At 37.5% G+C, this 20,142-nt stretch overlaps 1 protein-coding gene across 2 annotated transcripts in view; it reads left to right on the plus strand.

Moving 5' to 3' along the window:
* ADCY8 (adenylate cyclase 8) overlaps nt 1–20,142 on the plus strand; it is a 168,434-nt gene that overhangs the window by 128,837 nt on the left and 19,455 nt on the right. For both annotated transcript variants that reach the window (XM_072410646.1, XM_072410647.1), the window contains 3 exons: nt 8,220–8,309; nt 11,744–11,916; nt 14,445–14,526. In XM_072410646.1, the coding sequence (XP_072266747.1) occupies nt 8,220–8,309; nt 11,744–11,916; nt 14,445–14,526 (345 nt within the window). The remainder of the gene's footprint in view (nt 1–8,219; nt 8,310–11,743; nt 11,917–14,444; nt 14,527–20,142) is intronic.

Consider the following 20,142-nt stretch of genomic DNA (forward strand, 5'->3'; position numbering starts at 1 on the left):
TCTCAGTTAAAAAGAAACCTGAAAAACATTCTAGTAATGAAACAATATATAGCATGGTTCAGAAATTTCCCTTCGCCTAAATCATCGGCTTACTTTCATGATTCAAGCGTCCATGTCCTGGAAATTTTTCACTATTATGAACAGCATATTCATGTAAATTCCACCCTTGTCTGTGAGTTTTTTAAGGTTACCTAAATTACCATTCTGCATAAGTGACTTTGAAGAAAAAAAAAAGTTTTGAGAAAAACAAGATTGAGTGCCAGAGCTCCGTTCCACCAAATGAAACTTGTGCAATTTTCTTCAAATACGATCTATGATTTTTTATCACAAAGAAGCCAAATTATGTTGGCTCTTTTTACTCAGAAAACAAATTTGCAGCAGGGAATGAAATCTGGGCAGCTGCTGTAAATACACGCGGCACAGCTTGCATACATCAGTATAACTTAGAGGGATTGAACGGCAAAGCATACACTACAGGATAATCAGGGCAGAGTGGGGATTTCGGGGAGGCAACATCTTGGTTAATTTAAAAATTATTTAGCATGTTACCCAGCTACCATTCTGGTTTTCTGGCTTTTGAGTCACTTACATGGAAGAAATAGTGATGTCAACCCTGTCTTCTGAACTACAGAACACATCACCCCCTCCTTCTACCACTATATCATAAAGAGTAGTTGTTTTGAAGATTGGAGGAAATACCTTGCCAGGGCTGACAACGTTGCTTAGGATTTCAGTATAGCAAAGACAGAGTTGGAAGTTGATAGCTTATCCCATTTCTGGCAAATAAATGGGCATTTCAGAGGGTGTCCACAAAACATGTGGAAATGTGCATGCAATGCAGAAATGTGCTGCATATTTAATTTTTATTGACACATTCATGTTTGTTGTAAAATAAGGAATGGTCAACCATAAGGGGTATTTGACTGCTTACTCAACAAAAAGAAATTGACTGAAGGTCACCATACCTATTAGGGCAATCACATTTTTTCCAAAGGCAATGTTGCTTTAATGACAAGAAAACTGTGGAGCAGTTATTCTCAACTAGGGTCCTATAAAAGCCTAGGGTTCCTCAAAGGGGTTGCTAGGGGTTCATTGGGCTGTTGATAATTGACCTTTTGCTGAATGGTACCTGCCTAGTTTTGGGTTCAACATCACTAGGCAGAGCCCGTGTCATGATGCCAATTATCTATTTAGCTTTATGTAAGGTGGAATTATGGGCCACCGCTTGGTTCACTCAATGAGCCTGATTTAAAAAAGCTCTCCAAGGCTGGAGAAGATACACTTTCATCAATGAAGCTAGGTAATCCAGCAAACCTGGAATGGGTTTCTTCAAAGTAATTTGCTATTTGCTAGCAAATGTTTTGAATCCTGGACCAGATCCATTACAGGTTTGCTAGATCACCCAGCTTCTCTGGTGAAAGAGTGTTCTCTCCAGACTTGGAGAGCTTTAACAAATCAGGCCACAGGGTCTGATATATTATAGCTCATCTGTCAAGATGGGTGATCCAGCAAACCTGGAATGGATTTCTTAAAAGTAATTTGATATTTGTTAGCAAATGTTTTCAGTCCTGGACCAGATCCATTCTAGGTTTGCAATGTCACCAGCTTCACTGATGAACGTGTATCCTCTCCAATCTTAGAGAGCTTTAATAAATCAGATGACCCAATGACCACACCATGTAAGTGTCTTTCTTCTCACTGAACCCCAATTATTTCTTTTTATAAGGGTTCCTGAAAATTATTTCAAGGGTTCCTCTGGGGTAAAAAGGAAATGCTTCTTTAGAGACTGTAAATTTGGCTGTTACAGTTGTCAAGGCTGAGGTTTCATTGCTTAACGTTCCAAAACATGGTTGTGCATTGCCCCAAAAATGGCACCCTATGTAAACTGTTTCCAACTCTGGTTGGCAGTCTCTGCTATGGAGAAAGAAAAAGTGGTCTTTCACATAGTGAATATTTTAGTTTCCATTTTTCTACAATATTTGTTATACAATTTGAACACATGACAAACGATTCCCAAAGCACTATGGGTTATATAAAGAGAGATCACAGCAGAAGTTGTCTTCTTTCATACAAACTGTCTCTCACTGAAACCTCAGATTAAGATGTAGGAGGGGAAAAAGGGAATTCATACTCTAAGGCTATGTACACATATGAAATTTATGTTTCTGGAAATGATCTTCATCGTGCTGTACACACTGTTCAGTTCTATGAAAAAGGGATGGGGGAGAACAAATGGAAAGCACCCGCTGCATCTTCCCCCATAGTAAATTACAAAATACCTAGAGACCCTGACCAAAAGCAAGGCATTGGCATTCAATGGACTGACCTTTTAAAAATAAGTACTTTTGTGGGAGGAAACAAAAGCTAATCCACTCCGGGGGCCCAGACAGGTCTGTGATTGCTGTGGCACCTCTCAGTAAACGTAAGGTTCTATATATATATATATATATATATATATATATATATATACACACACACAAAGTATGACATATAAGTGTACATATATATATATATATATATATATATATATAAATATATGTTATACAGCAAATAATCAAAACATCATCCTTTGTCTTCTTATTTATAGTCTGGTTTCCCATTCCCGCTACTCTACTCTTTTTTCATTGTGTACTTTATTACTATTTTACAACATTGCTGCATCACATTGTAAATTGAATGAGCTTCTGACTTGACAGATATTAGGGGGAAATATTAGGTTAGATTCCAAGTGCTTTTCTAAATTTGATTTCTCTTGAGTTCTTTCAAGAAAATAAATCCATGTATATTGCTGTGCGATAAGGTTATAGACTTCTAGGCACGGTGGCTTATTCACAGGAGTTACTGCGCAAAGGTAACCAATCTTTCAGTAGTAATTCTGTTCAGGTGTATCAGAGGTGTATATTACTGGGTTATTGCTAGGTGAATGTCCTTTTTTTTCTGAATAGGATTTCTGCATAGCTAACATAGCCATGGCCTAGGGTGACAGAATGGCGCACAACCACCCACCAAATATCGCTCCAAATCTGGTGAGACAAGCAGTCAGCGATCACAGTGCACATGTACGACTATTAAGCAGAAGAAGTACATAATTTTTTTCCTGGAGAAATTTTAGACACCATGTGGCCATTTTATGTTACTTAGGGACATTTAAAAATTCTAGAGCTTTTTCCGATTTGGGCTGATAAAATCCTGCATTTTTTAACCAAGGTTAAGCTAAACAAAAGTAGCTCAATGAGCTCACCAACACTATTGTTGGTAGTAAACCCCGTGCTGTAAGATACTTGTTATTATGAAGAGTGGTGAGATTTGAATTGCAGTCACCAGGATGCTGACCACCTTATGATGTTCTGTTGGTTTTCGGAGCAGTCCTGTTCCCTGAAGACCACCAACTAATGAAAATGCTCATTGCCAATATGCACCTTGTATGCAAATAGTAAGCACTGAGTGAGTGCATACAACAGGCATTAGGTGCCTATCCACAGGTACGGGCAAATGCTGCTTACCTTTCCTGCCACGCTGTTAAAATTTGAACAATTTAAATATTTTATTGGACAATTTCTCTCCAATCATTTGAAATAATTCACGTATTGCACATCCCTAGTTTCAACATACAATTTTCATTTTGGGTAGGTCAATCACCCTGGAACAATAACGACATATAACGTTTTTTCAAACAAATAACAGTTTATTAATTTTTATATAATAAAATAAAGAATGGTTTTTGCAAATTTGGTCTGTTATTTTTGTGGCTAGGTCTACGAATTCAAGTTCGACGCGTTTCTCGGAACTAGGTCCGCTTCATCAGGAACAAGTTATGCCTACAATCACAGATACAATTTCATATATAATTTATACCACTATATGATTTATACCAATATAACATAGCCAGCTTGATTTTATATTTATGATTCATTACTGACTTACTTATATCTCCACACCTTATTTTTTCTCTCTCGGCTAGAGCATACAGACCAAATAACCAATCTCTTATGGATGTAAAATCATGTAGCACAGAGTCACAGAGTTAAAATTTAAAGTAATTTTGACTGTGGCTGAAGTTGAACATTGTCCTCTTTTTATACAAAAGTTGCTCCAGCCAGAGACATGTTAAAGCGCCTCTGCTCATATCATACCAATGCTGCACTTTTTGAGTTCAGGTCCATTTTAAGTGTTACGGTAAGGGAAGCGTAAGTATTATAATCATAAAGTATTAGCGGAGAACATAATGGTTGGTAATAGGAAAGTATAAGTTTGTAACTTGCCAAGTAGCTTTATAATCTCAAGTGATGCTAAAAACCAGGAGCGTAGCATCTTTTTATAGAGCAATTTACATTCAACCTGAATCACAGCCATTGCACAGCTTTTCTACGCAAGGCTGAGCCTCTCCATAAAATGAACAAATATAGCTGTCCCTATGTACATATATACTTATAAACTATGCAAAGATAAATCAATGTTTTCAGAACATTAACTTACATTGGTAAGACAATGGACATTACCTTGCCTACTAAAAGTTATTGATTTACATTCTTTGTAATTTCCCTTTAAAACTTGTTGAACTCTCTCACACTTCAGGCCATGGAATGAACGATGGCAAAGATGAATGCATCGATAACTATATTGATCTGAAAGGCAAAAGTACTTAGCAAAGCAGTAAAAACAAAATAATAAAGGGCTATGACAATAATATTTCATTTATACTGCCTAGTTAAAGGGGCCAAAAAAACTGACTTGCCCAGTAAATTTCTGTCTCAGTGATAATGCAATTTCATTTTTGGATATCAGCAATAAAATATCAGTTAAAATGGATTGCGGCTTTAGAATAAGAAAGCTAAAGTATTCCTTAAAGGCTAAGCAGCAGAAGGTCAGGTCGTAATACAGGGAATGAGGGTTTTACAGTCACATAAAAGTTTCATATTAAATTACATAAACATATTGTTCTCTAAAACGAATAAAAAAAAGAATGATGAAAAATCTATGCAATCTATGAGTTAACGTGCACCATTCCTAAAGTGCTGTAGTTTTATGTGAGATCAACTTTAAAAAATATTGTTATTGTTGTGTTAATGTGTTAAATACATTGTTTCTACAGTTACATGGTAATTATTTATTCATTTGGGGCAGCATTATTTCCTGATTGCATTCTCTGTTTCCTGCTTTGTCATGTTACACAATGGCTGTGCTTTACTGATTCCTTTTCACAATGTCTAATAGTTGGCCATCCCACTGAAAACAATGCACCCCCTGTGTGGCTGATGTCCTATCTCAGCAGTGGTTATGCAATTAGCTCATCTACTCTAGTGTGTAATCTACACATATTTTCATTAAAAGCAATTGTTTTGGCAGGGATTCTTTTTCAATTTCTTATGCATCAATTATTCATCATGGCTTTGCAATGGCCATGGCAGTTAGACAGAGGAAGGAGTTTTAACAGAATCAAAAATAAACCAATATGATATAAAAAAAAAAGAATGTTTTTACATTATTCTCTAGCTTGTTGACTTACAATTCAGGGCTACAATGCAGATCTGTCTGCACCACTTTGTGCATTGTCTTATTTTGAATGAATTGCACCACAGTGCACCAATGCTCTGTTTTTACCTTGCAGTTCAGTGTTGGGTAAAAAAGGGCAGGCTTTCAAATGAAGGCAAAACAATTTGCATTAATGTACTTGGCAATAGGTCTAATTTATTAAAGCTCTCCAGGACTGGAGAAGATAGATTATCATGGGAGATCCTGGGTAATCCAGCCAGCCTGGAATCTATCTTCTCTCATCTTGGGGAGCTTTAAATCAGGCTTAATTTATAAGTATGTTTTATTATAATAATATTATTATTATTATTATTAATAATAATAAACAGGATTTATATAGCGCCAACATATTACACAGCACTGTATATTAAATAGGGGTTGCAAATGACAGACTAATACAGACAGTGATACGTTTTAAACAAGTTTGTAAATGAATGGCCAGCATAGCTAGAAGTCAACACTGCTAAATAGTTCTTTTTTTATTGCGTAGCTCTATGTTGCACATTATTTTATAGTGTCCCCAAGGGATGCATGTTACCAAAGAGAGAATTATAAGAGCTGCCTGTTACTAGAGAGTGCCTAAAAATTCTTATCACCCGATTAATATAAAACTGGCATGTCTATAGTGGTCGCCCAACATCCTGACAAATCCATAAATGACCAATGGAGAATGACTGCTGTACAGGTCAATGGAGAGGAGCACAGTGAGGTGTCGCTTGTTCTCCCCCCTCCTCTCCCCATTGAATAAAATGTTGCTGTTTGTAAAGCTCTTGTTTGTTCCTCTGTCACTCTTTTGTCACAGGAAACGATCATGAAAGAATATTTCCAGCAACGAAAAGTCGACCAAACTGAATGCCATCAGATCTGAATGTTAGCAGTGAGAGTGCCATTAGAGCTGCAAATCATTAGATATATCTACATTTTTACCTTAACATGACCAGAGAGAATGCCATGAGACACATTAGCAGACCACGAGAGCTACATTTTACCAAAAAAATTGCCGTAAGAGTTGTGTAAAACCAAAATAAACTGCTTAGCGAGAGTGCCATAAGAGTGTCATGTAGCCAGAATAAGTTCCACAAAGCTTCACCTAACCAAAGAGAGTTCCATGAGAGCTACATATAACCAAAATGATAGGGATCAACATACGCTGCATGTTACAGTTAAAAATTATAACATAATTACTGAATGCTGCCTGGAAGAGTGCAATTTTGCCAGAGAAAGCTGCATGTCGCCAGAAAAAGTGCCAAATCCCAGAGAGACTTTGTGGAACGACATTGTAGTGCCCCAGTGCAATGTAATCATTTACCACAATGGTACCCTAGCCATTGAATGGCTTTCTTCTCTTCCAGAAGCTTTGTAGGTATCATTTCAAGTGACGTGACCATTCCCCCGGGACAGCAGCAGGTCATTCGGCAAACATGCCTACGAAGAGCTTCTCCATTGCAACGTTAAAATGAGGTTACCATATTGGCCTGAAGTTTTGCCACCAAATCAGTTTCTCTTCCTAGATTAAGAATTGCCCCCAGATGATAGTCAATCATCTTGCCATATTATAATCTGAATTTAGGGACCGGCAATGTAGCTTTATTTTGTCATGTGACCAAATTAAAAAATTCTGTAGCAATTTATAGCAGTGTTTCTTAACTTTTTTAACATGGGGAGTCCCTTGAAATACCTTACAGGTCTTCAGGCAACCTCTGCTCACAGCACATTGAGAAGAATGCTTCTTACATTGCTGGCGGATGGAAAGAATATCACCCTTACAGAGAGCCGAATTGATCAATGGTTTTGGGGTAAATTAATATGAGAGGTATAAATTGTTCAAGAAACCCCTGGCAGCCTTTGAAGGAACCCTCCTGACGTTATTCCTAAGTATGGCTTGGGGTGAATTTTATGTACCAAAAGCAGTAACTCCCAAGCCACACTCGGGTTAGCATTATAAAGATCCTACCTGCTGCCCTCGATCCAGCGGAGTCCTCCAGCGATCCCCATCCGGCTTCTGTGTCCCCTGGCATCGCATCTCCGGTGTGATCGATGCGTGAAGCGTCGGTACGCTGGGGAGCCGCGGCCTGACGAAAAATTTAAAACCGGAATACATTGTAATCTGCTTTTAACACATTGTTCAAAGTAATAAAGTGATAAAAATAAATTCAAATAATAAAGTTAATTAATACTAATTGACCAATAATATTGCACCCTTGTTTGGACAGATTTCAGTGTTTTTGATTTGATTAAATTATTAAATGAAATGTATTGTTATTATAATATTTTATTATATTTATAATTATTTATTATATTATAATTTATGATTTGTGTTTCAAACTTTATCATACCCGAGAATTATTCCTAACAATTACAGGCCTGCAATATTAAACAACAAATTTCCATGCAATGTACAATGTACCGCTTTTGACTTACTGACTTACTGACATAATCAGACCGCCAGGGAGGCAATATTAATTTATAGCAAAAGGACAACAAGGTCATAAAGAAAACCAGCATCAGAGACAACATTTTTGGGGAGATGGGGTGGGTAAAGGCGTTTGTATATTTAAGAACTCTTGCCAATGGTTTTAATGTCACCATTATTTTCACCATGCTTATGTTGCTTTCTAACTATATATAGCCGTGTTTCAGTTTCCTTCCAATTAATGTTTCTTTTTTCTCCATTTCTCTCTTCACAGCTGTGGTGTGATTTTGACAAATCAATTACCTCAAAAAACCAGACATTCAACTCCTCATCCTCCATTACCGACATCTGCTTTTATCCCGAGGTAATTACGATCTCGTCACTCTCCCAGCTAATGGTCACTTGTTGCAAGACCTATAGGCGAACAATACATCTCACCTAAAGCAATAAAAATCCCAAACCAGCAGCCAGACAGGTGACAAAAAAATAAAATAAAACCATTCTAATAATTGGAACTTTTTAACAAAAAAAGGGGGGTTTTTTTCTGCCCCTCCAGGAGATTGCTAACAAATCATCAACACCTCTTTGTATCATTGCAGGCCCTTTGTGTGCGGGGTAATTTTCTGCAGAAATGAATATGAAGGTGTCACAATGTGTCGAGAGCGATCCAAGAAAAAAAAAAATGACTGCACAATAACAGGCAGAGGCGACACAAGGGAGACACAAATTATCAGAGTTTGCTGCACAGCAACACGATGTTTGAACTAATAACATGTTATTGTGGCAGGGTGCACCAGGGCATAAGACAGAATGGGCAGCTAGCTGGAAAATAAGCTTGTTTAAAGCCACTTAAAGAGAGGGTTTTTGCAGTATGGCTAAATACGTTTTTAGATCCTTTTTTTTTTTAACGTAGAAATGAAGCCGGCTTCTTTTTAGAAAACGCTTTATTATTTTTGCAATTATTGGTGTTCTGAATACATGTTATTACAGGGCTTCAGGCATTCAATATATATAAAAGGTGATGGGAATGTGTACTTTAGTTAATGAAGGGCTCTGCTAAGCACTGTTTGCACAGAGCGCATCGCATAAGATAAAAATATAAAAGATAAAAGAAAAGATACACTTACAATTTTTTTTTTTATTGCGGAACTACAAGCTGATTTAAAAACCATTTTGAAATAAGTGTTTAGCCACAACTGTTTTATTTATTAAAGTGAAAGAGAGATCTCACATCCTGCCCTTGTTAGTTTTTACTGCCATCCAAAGCTTTCTTAGGGAGATTTATCCTCAATTCCTGTTCTTCTTTCAATGGGTTACATTGGGTTGTTTTTTTTAAATCTCTCCAGGACTAGTGAAGATAGATTATCGTGGGAGAACCTGGATGTTTCAGCAAATCTGAAATGGACTGAAAACATTTTTCAACTAATAGCAAATGATTTTTAAGAAATCCATTCCAGGTTTGTTGGATGACCCAGGTTCTCCCATGATAGTCTATCTTCACCAGTCTTGGAGAGCTTTATTAAATCAGGCCCAATGTGTGAGAATGTTCTGATAGAAATTTTATGTAACAGCATCAAAACCGGTAATTTTTTTTTTTTTTTGGACTTTTTAGGCATGATTCTACAAAATGGTTACAATGAATATTCACCAATAAAATTCTAAAATTCATTTCTTTTTTATAATTAAAATCCAAAAGATTGCATCAATTTTATGTTTAACAAAATATTTACATTTCCAAGCGGTCTCTTTATATTGCTGTTCTACGCGTTTCGCAGATTACATTTCCAAGATGTCCTCTTGGAAATGTACATGTTAAACATAAAATTGATAAGAATCCTATGAATTTTAGGAATTAATTTTAAGAAATAAATGGATTTTAGAATTTTATTGGTAAATGATCATTGTAACCAATAGAATCATGCCTAAAAAGTCCCAAAAACAAATTTTCAGTGAGCATAGGGATGTGGAAAAGTTGATTTTTTACCTTTTTGATTTTAGGGAATGCAATTTTATGTTTTTACTTTAGTAGTTAATGAAAGGTTGGGACCCCTGTGTCCCCTGTGCCCTTATATCCCTGTTCCACATTTTCCATTATTTCCTGGCTGGTTAAACCATTGTCATCTAGAAAGGAATTCATGATAATTTTCCCTAAGGAAGCCATGGGTATCAGTAAAAATCCCTACTGGATTTTTTACTCTTTCTGGTATTATTATTATTATTATTATTATTATTATTATTATTACTACTACTACTACTACTATTACTATTACTACTACACAGTATTTTTTATAATGCCATCATATTACACAGAGCTGTACAAAGTCCCCAGTCATGACACTAACGGTCGCTAACTGGTATGACATGAACTTCATCCCTTTTTCGTGCCCAAAGGTTTTTTGAAACCATTGCAATATTTTTGTACTATAATTGTACAAGAAAGTTACTATATTAAAGCCTAGATGACCCACCAATATTATTGTTTATGCTATAACTGTATCAGCCAGTTACTCTATACCCCAGCCAGTAATATTTTTTTATTCTGATATTGTGTTAGACAGTTACAGTATTGAAGCCTAGATGTCCCAGCAAATATTATTTTTACACTATAATTGTCTAAAAGAGTTGCAGGGTTGAAGCGCAGATGCCACAGCCATATTTTATTCTATAATTTTATCATACAGTTACCGTATTGATGCCTGAATGTCCCAGCCAATAATATTTTGTATTCTATAATTGTATCAGACAGTTATCATATTTAGATGCCCCAGGCATGAATATTTTTATGAAATATTTTTAAAAGACTGAGACAGTATTGAAACCCAGATGTTGCAGACAATAAATTTTGTTTATGTTTTAATTGGGTTAATAAGCTACAGTATGAAAGCCTAGATGCCCCTGCCAATAATACTTTTATGCTGTTATTGTATCAGACAGTTACAGTGTTGAAGCCTGGATGCCCCAGTCAATATTATTTTTTATGCTATAACTGTATTAGACAGTTGTAGTACTAAAGCATGGATACCCTGGTCAAAATGTCATATTTATTCCTATATTCCTAAAATGCAAGATAAGGCTTGGCCAAGTTACAAGTAGATAATGGGATACTTTCTGCATTTTGTATGTTATTGTATCCTATTTTTCTAAATGGCACCTATTTGTACTTTTCAATGTAAATATCTATATTTATATGGATATTTTTTATGAATGGATGTTTTTAGAATGGTTGTTTTTATTTATTTGTGCAATTTTATGTTTTTGCTAGCTTTTTTTTACTATAATAAAGTTTATCTATTTTTCATAAGCTTAGAATTTCAATCTGTGATTTCAGATCCTGCCATAATTATTTTCCCCTGTTAAAGACATATAACATTTTATCTTCATGTTATAATTTAAATATTATAAATATATCAGATTATTTCAGTATTAAAATGAGACACACTGCCACCTAGAGGCAGCAATGGACCTTTCTTACTGAAAAGCTTTTATTTCAAGGAAGCCTTCAGCTACTGGCATGTGATCACTATGGTATAGATGACAATTTTTCTGTGTTTGTGACAGCTAGGTATGATGGCTAGAAGCAGCAGAAAGTGTTGGATGGTGGCTATCATGAGATAATGTTTATCCTCTCTTTTTATTAGTTTATTTAAAATAATAAAGAACAAATAAAACAAAACTCAATGATAGACATTGCACACAGGTGCTGGGAAGTCTTTGGAATTGGCTGAGAGAGGGTGATGGGTGGTCATCAGTATTAATTTCTGCCAACATAGCTGACTGTGACATTTTCTTTTCCTTCAGTATTTTGTCTTCACCGGAGTTCTTGCGATGGTCACCTGTGCGGTCTTTCTACGTCTCAACTCGGTCCTGAAGCTGGCAGTGCTGCTCATAATGATAGCAATATATTCCCTACTAACAGAAACAATTTACACATCTCTATTCCTGCGATATGACAACTTCCATCACAATGGGAAGTAAGTGTGACTGTACAGCATTGCATGTCACAAAAATTCTGAATAAAACAGGAATTTCCTTGGCCGCCAATTAGTTGACTGCACGCAGAATAAGCTTTTGGAATATACAACCGACAGTGCTGCAAGAAAGACAGGGGTTGCATTATTGACATCTTTTTTAGGAAATGCCAATACTCCAGATGTCATATTATTCCAAGGCTTTATTATTTTAAGGCTGACCTAGGAGCCATTAAAAAAAGCAATATGGCCTTAATGCTGCTTTGTAGAGTTGTGTACTGGCAACAATCTGGTGATCTGATCTGTATTGCATTACAGGGGTCATGATTTATTATACTGTAAGCAGGGTGAGATACTGTAAGCAGGGTGATATGTTGTAATTTTTGAAAATTTAGGAAGACTGACATAGTATAAAAAGCCGACAACAGTTCACCAAATTTGTAAAAAAAATATTTCCCTGCCAGCCCCCTGCAGCACCATATTATAGTCCAACTCTAATATCCATCTCCAGACGAGTTCCTTCACAACCCAATATGTGCATTTACTATGTTACCAGCCTACCAGGGAATAACCATATTAATATGAATCATTATAGGGTGATAGCAGTAAATAAAGATTTACTGTACATACTCAAATATAAACCGATCCCTATATAAACCGGGATCTACTATCAAACCATTTCACAATTTATGACCATCTTTTATAAATGTCTTCGGTCTCTGGCTATCTCCTGTATAATATTCACTGTCTCTGACTATCTCCTGTATAATGTTCTCTGTCCCTGACCGAATCTGGCACAATGTCTGCAGTCTGTGACCATCTCCTGTTTAACATGAGGGAACCCCTTCCACAATGACATCATCCCCAGCTCACAGTACATTAGTGTGGTGGTCAGTGGGAAGAATGCCTCTTACATTGCTGGCCATTAAGAAGAAAGTCCCCCCTACATATAGCCAAAAAGATCATTGGGGTCACTTAAACTGACCTGAAAGTCACAAACCGCTCAAAGAAACTCTAGCAACCTCTGGAGGAACCCTGGTTGACAAACACTGACCTAAGGTCTTGTGAAAGACGCCCTTTGGAATAAAATATTAGCTGGTATCTCTTACTTATAAATAGAAAGTTTATGCTTCAAAAGTTTTTTAACCAGTTGCTTACATTACTTTGAATAAAGAGACCTATAGCAGAAATATGTAATCTGCCCCAGTCCATTGGGGGTATACATATGCAAAAGCTGAAGTGGTTAAGCTCTTCTTTAAAGCCCCTTGTCTTACTCCAGACACCGCTAACAAATAAAGAATGAAAGAAAGTAGGGTATTGTCAATGCATCAGTGTATTAAACATCACATAAAGACAAAAACATATACATTGTTTCATCACAATTGGTACATATGTTTCCTAAATTCAATAATACCCCTTTAGCAACCTGCTATGGGGGGGGGGGTTATTGGGGAAACGATACATAGACCCCTAATTGAGTTAGGTGGACGCGATGAGGTAAGTGGTGAAGTGGGTGTCATGTCCTGACGCATTTCGCCTAAATTGGCTTTTTTAGAGGACTAATCTACATCAGAATATAACAAGGCAGGCCACTGGACTTACTTGACCTTTGATCTCAAAGCCTGGCTGGGATCTTTCCTCTTTGCCCAGACCAGCGGGAACTCCACAAAAAGAGATTGTAAAATCTTCATATACTTTCACCCGTTCCTGTTTATCCCACTCTAGATCATCAAATTCCACATAGACCTCCCATTCCTCTGCAGCCAGCAGCAGCAGCCATGTTCAGGAATCATGTCCACTGGTCACTTCCTAGTCATGTGATCCTCTGAGAGCTGCCCCTTTACCCCCTCCAGACACTGTGTTGGCATATCTCCAGGCTTCATCAATTCCTCACGTAGTACAAATAAACATAAAACTGCATATCTGCATAGAAAACTTATTTTACAGCTCCATATGTACCTTGACACCCCTTCTTCAAGACACCTAAGAAGCTGGGGGAACGGACAACCTTAGAATGGCTTCTATGGTGGACACATACATTATGTTCATTTTATATTACATAATAATAATATATAAAATCTCAATAAAGAGAATGTTTCTCAAGAAAAATTTATAATTAGTTGCCTATCATAAAGCAAAGCTTTGATTCAAAGAGAGAGTCATCCTATAGAAATCTTCAATAGACAAGCCTGAAACCAGAATGTTTCTGCAATAAAGAATTAAACTATAGGGAGACCGGTTCTCTTAACATGAAACCATCAAATCCAATTGAATTCAGCTGAATAGCATTTCAGTATATCAGAGAATACGATAGCTGGCTTCTCTAAGGATGTGGACAATGTGGTTCCAAGCAGAATATCTATTTGTGAATTCATGAATGAATAATAAGGTGTAAACAGGCTAAGCAGCCGGCTACACATGGAGTTCTGAAAGCCGCATTACTTACTGTCCTCCTGATACTGACTTCTCACTGTATTGTTACCCTGATAAAGTACCTAAGCTTTTCTTTTTTTTATTTTATCTCTCTCCAGCACCGATTTCCTGGGGACGAAAGAGGCCTCACTGCTGCTAATGGCCATGTTCCTCTTGGCAGTGTTTTATCACGGACAGCAAGTAAGGCAAACAAGTTCTTCAATCCCTCATTTACATGTATTTCGATGATGAAATGGCAATAAAAATGTTACTGCCTCCTTGCGCCGACACCAGGTCCTCTCCTCTTTTGGATCACTTGTATTTTATTTAGTACTAGATTTTATAATGTGGGAAGCAAATAACTATGTGGTGCTACATTCTAACAGGTTCATGCAGAAAATACCTTTTTCAACATCTAAAAAATTAGATACAATGCATATGCCCCCCTCCCATGGTGTCAGTGTGTACAGAACTCGTTTGTTCCAACTTATCTCTAATAAGGATTCTGAGTGACAATTATTGGTCGTCTGCATGAGGCTTATGTCAATGCTAAAAACTTCTTTGCTTAGGGCTGAATTCTCCCCAGCTGAATTGTTCATATTTGAAAATTATTCATCGTAATGAATAATTATATCTTTTTCTTACCTAATGTGGTTGCTGTCAATCAAGGTTACTACAAAGAAGACAGATATTGGAGTCATGTTTTAGAACAATTGCTCCCCCACTGTTCAGCACAGTAATTGAGCTCACTTCCTCGGGGTTGGGTCCATAGCAGCCTGGGCTCAGAACAAATAGGGTAAATGATACCGGCTGTCATTCAGCTAGAAGACTGAGGACATCTAGTGACAGAAAAGGATTAATGTAGAGTTACAATCACATGCTAATATTTCAGCAAAAGCTTTTTTTTTACTTTTATCATCACTTGACTAGTTTATACTTTAACTCATTAACTTCATTTCATTTGGATATCAGAAGTACATCACATGTGCAGTGTGGCAAAACAACTTTCAGCTCTTTGTAGGGACCTTAAACACCCTGTCCTGATTTTGGTGATCTCTGGGTTTACAACATTAGTTCCGTTTTAAGAAAATAGACAACATTGTTTAATAAAACACATAAATCTTGTCCATAACATCAGTAATTCAACTTGATTGGGAGCCCACATGGACTAAAATATAAGCACTGTATGGAGAACATAGCAGTAAATTTGAAGACTGGTGGCCATACTTTACATTGTCCATCAGTGAACACAACCCGCAAGAACAAATCTCCTGCTTGGAAGTCCCCACACTTCGGCAGCTCTCACCCTCTCAGATGGGATAACCTCATAATCCGCTGGTCTCAGGTGTCTTCATCGCTTGTAGCATAAATATAAAATGAGTGGCTGATCGCCATCTCCACCCTTTATACCTGCTGATGCACTTCGCCCAGCGCACGGGGCTTAATTGAAGATCACATGGTTAGGGTGAAACGGGTTAGGGTTCTGGTGAGCACAAGAAAGGGTGATCTGCCATTTACCAGCAGATTACAAGACTTTTCTTTAACTAAATTATTATGTATGCTTGAAGCTACTTACTGTGCTATGTAGTATTAAAGAGAAATGCACAGATAGAGTACATATAAGGTAAGAGGTTTACCTGCCAAGGAAGTAGTATTTCTCTCCATCCAGGTTTGAGATTTATGCCATTGCATTCTTAACATGGCAGAAAACCTAATTTTCCTTTTCAGAAATGAAGTAGTACTTACAGGTCTTGACCTTCCATCAGCCAGTGAATGGACAGTGAAAAGAAATGCAGCATACTGAAACACATGCTTATTTCTCTCCCATTCTACTTCCATTTAGCATGCTCTTTGCACTGCAGTACAACTGAATTACTTCCCCTCCTAATCTGATATCTGGTGAACCGGGGCAGTAAAAGGCAGATGGAGTCATTTTCAGGTCCTCACACTGTGTTTAGGAAAATACATTTATGCATGTGCTAACGACTACAGAACTGCCCTGATTTTTGTCCCTTGGCTTTAAAAAGGGCAACAACCTGCACAGCTCTGGCCAAAAAAAAGGTGAAATGAACTGGAGTTTAGCTTTAAATTTGGGCCTGAGCACAGTGAAATCTGCTTTTCAAATACTGGAAAGTGTTTTAGCTTCGTGCAGGACAACAAGCGGAGTAAGTGATGGAGAAGAATGATAATGTAGCAGAAAATCTTTTTTTCATCTATGTCTGGATCACCAAGCCCTGGAAGCTACATGTACAGATAACAATTTGAAAGATAAAGAGGAAATTGTTACACCTTAGGGAGAGGCAGATGCTAGATTGTGTGACTGTCTGTGAGATCAAGGTAATGTAACAAGGTAAAGATGTTTAACCACATACTGGGGGAAAAAAGCCAATTTGTGTCAATAATACCACGCTGGGAACATAAAAGATAAAGAGAGAGACAGAGAAACATAGATATGGAAAGACAAGATAGATAGATAGATAGATAGATAGATAGATAGATAGATAGATAGGGTTCTTTTGAGATTCTTCTAGGATCATTCTGAATTCACTGACAGGCATATTTTACCTTCGGTTGATCTCCTTCTGATCTGCTTCAAGCAGGTTTTGCATTTCAATAGACTTGTATGGGAATTCAAACTCCAAGTGAATCAAACAGAAGCCTGTCAACTCCGTTATAGCAGAAAGTGACCACAATATTCCCTTCTTTTTCTGTACTATAATCTGTTTGTAGGGAGAGAAAAGCAAAAAATACAGACCAATACACCAATCTCCGGTTGTTAAGCTCTCACCTTCATCTGGCCATTCTTGTCATTCATGGGACTAATATGAAAGTCTTAAAGCTTCTGATAATGATAAATTGGAAGGGGACATTGAGCCGTTTCTTTAGTACACCTCTGTAATATTTGATTTTCATCTATATCCCCATTGCAGATGTTTGTTTATTCTGGTGGGGTCATTGTCAGCAGTACTGGGTGATAGAATAAGTCTCTCTGGGGTTTGAAGATTGTATTTGGGTCTCCTGGTCATCCAAGGGGCCCTACACTCCACCTTAGAGTTGCTTTGTGAATGTTATAGCTCTTAGTGAATCACAATCCTTCCAAAAACAGAAGGAATACACACAGATCATAAATGAACTTGTGCCTAGATCATGCACACTAAACTATATACATATTTGAGCAAGCAGTAATCACTCTTGTACACAAGCACTTTGTAGCTGCAGGCATTGTGGAAAATTCATCTTCAAATTCACAACAGTGGAACCTAAATCACAGATCCTTTCCTCTGTATATTTTAAGCTCCTCTACTGCTTCTTAACAATATGTGTCCAGTATTACCAATAACTTATCCATAGTCTGGACACATTTACTTTGCTGAATAAAGAAAATCAACAGGTTGATATAACTGCTCCATTTCATCTCCTCCTCTGTGCTCCCCTGCCACTCAGTTCACCCATTGGAAATATATGAAATACTATTGGGTAGGAGAGAGCATGAAATGCAATGCTGGGTGTTTGTTCAGCCAATTAGCACTCCCTGACAATGTAGCATGGGGGCAGCGGGATAGTCCATTGCCCAATGCTAATTCAAAAATACAACATGTTAAAGTCCTGCATATTTTGCTCCTCTTCCTGGTATTCGTCTTGGCATCTAGCTTTGTTTTTCTTTGATGGCCTTAGTCTGATCCATTTTCCTTATCAGCAGCAGCTGTTATAATCACTTTTGTGGCAGCTGCCCTGAGTTTTGGCTGTCAGCAGAGGGAACACTATGACAGTTGCTTCTATACCAGCAGCTGGGCAAAGTGTGCGTCAAAATATCTCATCTGACATTGCTGGCAAGTAGAAATAATCCCATGCACATATGTGTGCACATACATCTCTATATATTTATTTACAAACATCTCAGTGCAGAAATGCCGCTCGTTTTTCTTTGTGAATTCGGGACATTGTGTCATTGGAAACCGCGTGCACTACAGTGAACTTTTCATCAAATAACCAAATTCATTTTTTTTGTATATTTCTGTTAGCAAGCATTAATTTAAATAATGTCTTTAAGCATTTGTATTATCTTTTAAAACTTCTGCACATTCATAAAACCCTTTGACCACCACATGCAGGCCCATGTTGTATCCAATACATAGTTATATAGCCCTCGATTTATGAAAGCTCTCCAAGGCTGGAGAGAATACACTTTCAGAAGTGAATTGGGTGATCCAGCAAACCTGAAATGGATCTGGTCCAGGACTCAAACCATTTGCTAGCAAATAGAAAAGGATTTTTAAAAATCTATTCCATGTTTTCTGGATCACCCAGTTCACTTCTGAAAGTGTATTCTCTCCAGCCTTGGAGAGCTTTCATAAATCAGGGCCATAGCGTCTACCATCACTCATATGACAGTGTTCCAACCGGTTGATTGGCTACTTACATCCAAGATGTTCACCCTGGAAGAAAAGGTAGAAGGTTATAGACTCCCCCATATCTGCTGAGTAAATTCATGGTCTCTAAATGGTTGGCAAAGGAGCATTGGGGGGTAGGTTTCAGTAGTTAGGGGTGCCCTATTCAAAGCTTTGGATATGTTGGAGCTCCCAGAAAGTCAGGTACATTCTCCCTTCTGTCACAGGACAGTTCCAGCATGTGAATATTAAATGTTCCCCCATACTCTTTTGTGGCAGGTAAAGGGAGGGAATGTGGGGAAGGTAAGGGAATGTGGGGAAGGTAAGTATCAGTGGTTGAGGTAGCACCATCTAGGAAACTGCACTCCTGGAGTCTTGGGTGTAATCCTTGCACAAGCTCCATGTTGCATCCTATACATAATTACATATTGTCTATGTTTCCTAAAATTAAAATATTCCAGACTTTTGATTGGTTGCTTATACCTAAGCTGTATATTCTTGGAGTGAAGTTTGATTGTCACATGCTTTCTATACCTGTTATTACTGTTTTTAAGGTGGTATTGGGAAAGTAAGTATCAGGGGTTAAGGGATGACCTATCAAGAGCCATGGGTCCCTGTAAATGCTTCACTTAAGGTTAATGACCATCTCCCTTCTTTCACATGGCATCAATTTAGCCCGTGGATTGGCCACTTAGGTCCGAGCTTCCCATTTTGGGAGAAAGGGTAGTTCACATACTCTGCCTTGCCCATTAATGACAGGTCTTTCACAGATGAGTGATGGGGGGCATGTGGAAGGTAAGTATTAGTGGTTGGAGTAAGAGATTGGTGAACTATGAAGATAACCTTGTGTATAAACCCTGTGCAAGCTCCATATTGGATCTTACACAAGATCCAATATGGAGCATGGATCTTACAAGCTCCATATTGGATCTTACACAAGGTAATGACTTGGATCTTACACAAGGTAATGACTTCCACCCTTCCCTCAGTCTTCCAGAATGCTTCCTAACCAGAGCTGTACATTCTGGGAGGAATGGTACAAAATTATGTTTTCCCATTAGTATGAGGTATTTCAAAGGACAGCAAACAGTGTCCGTATAAGTAAGGTAAATAGTTGGGAGGGGAGTTGTGTCCAGTTATGAGAGCATGTGATTTTGCCTATTCACAATCCTTTAAAAGTGAAACTAACATAATAACAAATGTCTTTATTCTCCTTGCTTTGTCTTCATGTCTTCCTTTGAGCAATCTGACCACAGTAGGGCCCTAGTGACAGCCAGCTACATAAACTTTGTGGGACCATAACAAAATAAACAATGGGCAGCCCAATGAGTTATATGGATGTTATTATCACTTATCATGCCAACACCCAAAGAAGTAGTCGATTTCAATAAATAGTTTTTTTAGGAAGTAGTTTGGACTTTTGGATATC

This window comes from Pyxicephalus adspersus, chromosome 5 (assembly GCF_032062135.1).
Source record: "Pyxicephalus adspersus chromosome 5, UCB_Pads_2.0, whole genome shotgun sequence".
Lineage (NCBI taxonomy): Eukaryota > Metazoa > Chordata > Amphibia > Anura > Pyxicephalidae > Pyxicephalus > Pyxicephalus adspersus.